This window comes from Nannospalax galili, unplaced genomic scaffold (genome assembly GCF_000622305.1).
Source record: "Nannospalax galili isolate Female #2095 unplaced genomic scaffold, S.galili_v1.0 scaffold95, whole genome shotgun sequence".
NCBI lineage: Eukaryota > Metazoa > Chordata > Mammalia > Rodentia > Spalacidae > Nannospalax > Nannospalax galili.
In genome coordinates this window covers 24,002-31,058 of record NW_008342393.1, presented here as the reverse complement: position 1 = coordinate 31,058, position 7,057 = coordinate 24,002, and the positions used below count along the sequence as shown (strand labels likewise).

The window sequence follows — 7,057 nt, the reverse complement described above, 5'->3', positions numbered from 1 at the left end:
TTGTTTCACTCACATGTCATTAATAAGTGATGATACATCCACATAATTTCATGCAGTTACTAAAAAGAATGAGAAAAATCATACATGCCAGCAGTGACTCATGTCTGAAACATAAAAGAAAAAAGCAACCCTGAACAGGACACCTTATATAATCTTGTGTGTGGTTAGAGGGATAACTTTTTACATATGTAAAGAAAAAATATCTGACAGACTATATTAAAAACTTGTTCACGCTGGGTATGGTGGCATATGCCTTTAGTTCCAGGACTTGGGAGGCAGAGGCAAGTAGATGTCTGTGAGTTCAAGGCCAGCCTGGTCTACATAGTGAGTTCCAGGTCATCTGGGGCTACAGGGAAACCCTGTCTCAAAAAGACAAAAAAACAAAACAACAACAACAAAAAAAAAGCTTGTTCACAAAACTTAGCTCTGAAGTTTAGATTAGGGGGTGTCTCCATTTTCTAATTTAGATTTCTTTCACAATAAAGATGTCAACTCAAATAAAATTGGCCAGTAAACATTGTTTTGTTTTGTTTAGGAAGTACAGCTAAGTGGCAGAATGTGTGCTTAGCATGTGGGAGATCCCAAGTTCAATCCCCAGCACCAAAATAATTTGTGTTTGTTTTGAGAAGGATCTCATTCTAGCTCAGGCTGGCCTGGAACTCACTAATTCCACTGCAATCCAGTTTGGCATTGAATGCTCAGCAATTCTGCCTCAGCCTGACAATTACGGGCCTGAACCATCATGCCTGGCTAAATAACTTTTTTTTGGTCTTTTTGAGACAGGATCTCCCTGTAGCCAAGCTGTCCTGGAACTCACTATGTAGACCAGGCTGGCCTTGAACTCACAGAGATCCGCCTGCCTCTGCCTCCTGAGTGCTGGGATTAAAGGCGTGCACCACCACACCTGGCTTTTTTTTTTTTTTTTTTTAAAGATGGATCTCCCTGTAGCTCCAGCTGGCCTCAGTATGTAGACCAGGCTGGCTTCAGTCTCACAGAGATCATCTGCCTCTGCCTCTCCAGTGCTGGGACTTTAAAAGCCTGTGCCACCACACCCCATCTAAACAATTTCTGAAGAAAAAAAACAAAAAAAAATTTACAAAAAAAATTTTTTTAAGCCAAAAAATTCATGTTTTAAATAAGTTTATGAGTTCATATTGGGCTAATTTCAGAGCGCCCCTCTGCCACCAGATTGTACTTGCTGGGTGGTGTCTGCCTAAAGAAAAACTCTAGACCAGGTGTGATCTTGCACACAACTTAATCCCAGTCACCCCAGTACTCAGGAGGCAGGTGGATCTCTGTGAGTTCGAGACTAGCCTGGTTTATATACAGAGTTCCAGGCCAGCCAAGACTGCATAGCGAGACCCTGCCTCTCTCTCTCTCTCTCTCTCTCTCTCTCTCACACACACACACACACACACACACACACACAGAAAAGACTCTAGTGATACCTGGTCAGCATGAAAGGAGGATGTGAATTTTCTAGCCAAGTTTGAGGGCAGAGTTATACCAGGCTTCAGAGATAAGTAAGGTCTCCCACTCCCCAGTGAAGGAGTTGAGAAGCAAACAGCTGGTCCTTGAGCTAATCAAGGAGAGGGAAACAGCAGAGATGGAGGAAGGAGTCAAGAGCTCTGAGATGCCAGATTTGTTCCCTATCCCCCAACCCTTGTCCCTTGCCCTGGGAGTACAAAGTACTTGCCTAGGCTCAAGGACTTGGATGTACCAGGAAGTAGCTGTGTGTCCTTGGGCAAGTCACTGCCCACTCTGGGCCTTAAGGACTTCACTCTTCTTTCCTTTCAGTTCCTTGAGCCCAGGAAGTCCTGGAGAAGGCATGGGAAAGTAAGGCCACTACCATCCTTCCCCCATAAGAAGTTCCAGGAAGGAAAGACATGCCAAGAAAACGTGGTTGGCCTGGATTTAACACTTAGACTTGTGCAAGGAAGAGGGGTGGCCAGTAGGAGGAAGGATGAGTCAGAAGGAGGCCCCAAATCTGGGCCTACAGGTTTCCCTTCAGAAGCATTCAGTTCAGCCACCACTCCTGCCCCCAGGGACCCTCTCCTGGGTGCCCTTCTCAGAGCCTTAAGGAAATTCTACTTACTAGGGAAACTAGGACAAGGTACCACCTGCCTCCAACCCTCCCTTTGTCAGTGTTCAAAATGCAGTATCCTCTGGGCAGAGCTGAAGAATGAGAGAGCCTGTGTCCCCCTCTTCTCCCTGAATCCAACCCTCTGCTCCCACTGATGGGCCAAGGCAGAATTATTCCAAAGTTCCCAATGGTCATCCAGCCACACAACTGGCTTTCTACTAAGAGTTCCCCAGAGTGCTCTTCTTTTTCACCACACTGTCAAGCAATTGGCTTCTCCTCTCATAGTCCACCAGTCCTCACCATCTACCACCACCACATGGACAGTCAGGCCTGAGGGATGTGGGTCTGGAACAGTCACATGGCTCCTGTATACCATGATCCCTGATCTGCCCCCAGGGGTTTGGGCATAAGAGAGAAAGTTATGACTCTAAATAGATGGAATGGTGTTTGGTTGAGCCAGAACCAGGAGCCGGTACCTCAAAAAAGCCCTTGAAATGGGCTAAGTACACCTCTGCCCATATCTTTCCCTAAATGTACTGCCTCAATCCCAGAGGTGACCTGAAGAGGAAAAAATGTACTTGGAGGTTTTAAGTAGGGAGGAAAGATCTTCCAGAACAGGAAAATTTTTCGGGCCATATCCTTCTCAGCCAGGTACTGTCCCTAGGCTGCAGGACTCTATTCCAGAGGACTGACAGAGATAAATCAGATATGTCAGAGAAGCCAGGTAGCACAGGTCCCTGGCAGAACCAGGCCAGCAGCTCTTCAAGCAGTCCCCAGCACTGACGCACACTTGGGCACTCTTCCGGATCAATGCATAATCACCCCCATCCTGTCAGTGATGGGGGAGTGTTGGGGGGCAAATCTAAATGAGTTCAGACTCAGCAATAAGCCTCAGCTTCTGGCAAAACAAAGTTCCTTAGGAAGCTACCCCAGCCCCACCCCCCAGAGATGAGGAGCTGCCAGAACCATCCCTACCCTTCACCAGGTCCCAGAACAAGATTGTGAAACTGCTCTGGGGGATCCTATGTTTGCACAAAGGGTGTGAGTGGAAGGGAAGGGGGCTAGAAAGATTGTGTTTGGCTTTTACTCAGGACTCCCACCCAGAAAGATTAGGAGAATCTTATTGTTCTGCTATCAGACACAGCTGGCCTTGAGCTGAGGGGGATCCCCTGGAAGTCTGAGCAGGAACTCAAGGCCCTGGCAATGTAAGCATGTTATTCTATCACCATTTGTTTTGAGATAGGGTCTTATGTCACTAAAGCTGGCTCAAGCTAGCTATGGAGCAAAGGAGGCTGGCCTTGAATTCCTGGTCCCTCCTGCCTCCACCTCCCAAATGCTGGTGGCTGGTTCTCCTGTCTCCTGTCTCAGAGGCTGGGAGGATGGTTGACTGCCATTACTGCTGCCCCTCTGGGGAGAATAGCTTCTGTTCCCATAGATGGGAGACTCAGGCTTAGTCACCAGGCTAACTCAGATCTCCCCAGCACCAGCTGCTGCCAAGGAGCTACATCAGCAGGATTGAGCTTGGAGATGGCTTAAGGCCAAGGAGGAATGACTTTCCACTCTCACCACATCCTCAATCAGACCAACCTGAGTACTGGGGAAGGAGGGCTGAGGCCAGAACTGCACTTCAAGGTCTTATCAGACAGACTGAGATGCAGATATACCTTGCCATGGACAAGGACCTAGGGGAGCAGCAGTTCTCAAGGGCAAGAGGCAGAGGATAAGGAGAGGACGATCAGGAACCACAACCCTCAGGCAATAATAGCTTTAAGGGTTCTTTTCTTTTTTTGTCCTTTTTGAGACAGAGTCTCCTTGTTGCCCCAGCTAGTCTGGAATTCATTATGTAGATAGACCAGGCTGGCCTTGAACTGAGAAATCCACCTGCCTCTGCCACCCAAGTACTGAGATTAAGTGCCTGTGCCACCATGCCCAGCTGCTTTAAGGGTTCTTTAATACTGCCCCCCCCCCAGAATTTTCAGCCAGCTCATAAGTACATAATCTAATTTTTTTGAGTGCTTGTTTTGTTAATCCAGTTTCAAGATAAACTGTACCCCCCACCCCCAATGCAAATCCTGAACTCTCCCTGGAGCCAGATAAAGAGAAAAACACCAAAGAGCCAGAATCATCCAACTTTAATAACTTACAGGTAAATGCTAAAAAAATTAGTTAATAATAATACAGAGGACATACACGGCTTATAAAAAGTACTGTGGATCTACAAATGTGAGGAGGGAGTCTTGGCACTTCCACACAGACACAACAATAAAGATTACTGTGACTGAGTTCCTAGAAGAGCAGCTGCGGTCGCCCCCAAATGTGGAGATGGTTCTCATTCATCCCAAATATTCTCTAAACAGCTTTCTACACACCCTCCCCAGACCAAAAAAAATACACAATCCAAACAAAACGGAAGGAAAAGGAGGGCCAGGGCCGAGGTAGAGTCAGCATTTACATTTAAGTCTGATGTCTTGCAGTCCCTATGACTCTAGAGGTGAAGATGGAGCGCTGAAAGACACCTCCTCTCCCATCCCCTCCCCCTTTGTGGCACCAAAACAGGACCCCCATGCTCCTCAGTCCTTTGAGGTGGACAGGTCCAGCACCCAGGCTGAAGGGTCACATGCCCTGCCTGACTATCCATGTGTACTGACCCCTAGTAGGTAGGAAGGGGCAGCCTTGGGTCACCGTCTCTTCTTGCCTGCCCGGGCAGCCTTCTTCCTCTTAAGGATCATCTCGTACAGACGCTCCAGGCCTGGCTGCAGGCCCAGCCCATCCACAGCACTGCAGCCCTGCACATGGGTCAGCGTGGCAGTTGCCAGCTCTCGGACAGCCAGCCTCTTCTCCACCTCGGCTGCGCTCAGAGCACCGGGCTGGTCCTGCTTGTTGGCCAGCACCAGCACCGGCACCCCCTGGTTATCCGAGGCCCTGCTGATACGGTGGAGCTCCACCTTGGCCTCCTCTAGCCGCTCAGTCTCTGTAGAGTCCACCACAAACACCAGTCCATCTGTCCGGCGGGTGTAGGATCGCCACAGTGGTCGCAGCTTCTCCTGACCCCCAACATCCCACACTTGGAAGGTGATTCCACGGGATCCCCCCAAAGGCACCCGGATCTTCTCCATGTTGAAGCCCTTGGTGGGGACGCTCTGAACAAACTCCTTGAACTTGAGACGGTAAAGGAGGGAGGTCTTTCCAGCCGAATCCAGCCCAATGACCACAACGTGCAGGGCTTGGAAGTGGGGCAAAAAGGAGGGGGTGGGCGCCATGTCAGTCAAATGATTCCCCATGGTGAGCTAAGGTGCTGGGCAGAACTAAGGCACAGATCTCAAAGGAGGCCTTGAAATGGCAGACTGCAGGTAGCACGCTGGGTTATCTGAACTGGGAAAGGTCAAGAAAAAGGAACGGTTTAGCAATAAACACGAAATTGGTAAGTTCGAGATCCTTTCCTAAATCAGAACGCTTTTAAAATTTCCTTTAAAAAAAAAAAAAAGATTAAATACCTCCTTTGACTTTTTGTTTTGCCTTGTTTTGAGCCAGGGCTGGCCTGGAACCTACTATGTTGAGCCGGGCGTGCCTTCGCCTCCTGAGTGCTGTAACTAAGGGCTTGGGCAACCCTACCCGGCCTTTTTACATATTTTTAAAACTTTGTTTTGTGTTTGTGTGTGAGCCTGTGGAGGTCAGGGAACAACTTCCGATAATCAGTTTGAGCCTTTCAACATGTGGGTCCCGTGGATCGAACTCGGGTCCTCACGCTTGGTGGCAAGCACCTTTACCCGCCGAGCCATCTCGCCGGCCCCCTTCCCTTTTATTCTTTTTTACGTAGCTGCAGGTTGTAGCACAGGCGTTCCCCCCGCCCTAGGGGCCCTTGAGAGAGGCTTGGAGATCTAGAGAAACCCTCAGGTCCCAGGACACTCGGGGGTTGCGGCATCGTGCGAGCTAGATTCCAGAGTAAGGTCGGTTCCCAGCGTCCCTCCTCCCGCCTCGTGGAGTGGAAGCAGACGCCGTGACTTCCATTCCCCAGACCAGAATACTCGCAGTGAGGAGCGAGTCGGCCGTGACCCCATACTAAGAGCTAGGATCCAGGCGCTGAGACCCGACTCCGAGTCCGGCTCCCACGCCCCTCTACGCGCATCCCCACCGCCCTGCAACAATCTCCTTGCCTCCCTCGGATCGCCGACCTGGCTCTCCAGACCCAGCGAGCGGGCGTCTCTCCACCCCGGAACACCCCTTTATCTTCCGCGCTTCCCCTTTACCTTCCGCGCTCCCCGAGCCACCAGGACCAGCCACGCCGCCGGAAAACAACATACAGCCCTTTAGCCACCGCCGATTCTGCGGTGCGGGCTCTGGGCTCGGCCTTAAAAAAAAAAAAAAAAAAAAAAGCCAACCCTCTCGTGACGTCACAAGGCGCAGGCCAATCGGCGGCCCCATGTCGGTGGGGGCGTGGCCCGGAGCCCACATTACTGCTGCAGCCGCCGGTGCTCAGGGAGGGTACGCTTGCTCAAGCCGGAACCGCTTTATTTGATCATTTCTACTTTATTTTACTATTTGGAGTGAAGCTAGGGATTCTTCAAGCCTGGGCAGTGGAGGAGACCAAAGGGACCGTCGTGGCGGGGCCTGACTAGAGAGGAGTGTCTTAATCCTGAACCCACCGCAGGCTGAGCTACCACCAGCACTGTCTCTCCACCAAAGGGTCTAGAGACGCTGACAAGTTTTCACATCTTTCCTCGTTCAGTTTTCAAACTAGTGTTTGTCTGGAACCCTCATACACCTGATTCAAAAAGCTCAACCCATTATCTTCTTGTTAAGACAGGCACACATAAGCCAGACTGGCCTTGAACTTGTTACATAGCCAAGGCTGACCTTGAACTCCAGATCCTCGTGCCTCCACCTCTCAAGTGCTATGTACCACACACCTATTTTGTTTGTTCTTAAAGGTTTTTTATTTTATGTGTATTAGTGTTTTGCCTGCAATATATGTAT

The 7,057-nt window shown here is 49.8% G+C and overlaps 1 protein-coding gene across 2 annotated transcripts; it reads right to left on the bottom strand.

Annotated features, from left to right (window-relative positions):
- Nucleotides 1–4,196: 4,196 nt before the first annotated feature.
- Arl4d (ADP ribosylation factor like GTPase 4D) lies at nt 4,197–6,431 on the bottom strand. Of its 2 annotated transcripts, none has more exons than XM_008838132.3 (2): nt 6,331–6,431; nt 4,197–5,455 (listed from the first exon to the last, which is right to left on the bottom strand). In XM_008838132.3, the coding sequence occupies exon 2, from the start codon at nt 5,362–5,364 to the stop codon at nt 4,762–4,764; it is 603 nt and encodes a 200-aa protein (XP_008836354.1). In that variant the 5' UTR covers nt 5,365–5,455; nt 6,331–6,431; the 3' UTR covers nt 4,197–4,761. The 2 variants fall into 2 exon arrangements, with proteins under 2 accessions (XP_008836354.1, XP_017654900.1); XM_017799411.1 differs by having other exon boundaries at nt 4,197–5,450; nt 6,331–6,425.
- Nucleotides 6,432–7,057: the final 626 nt, after the last annotated feature.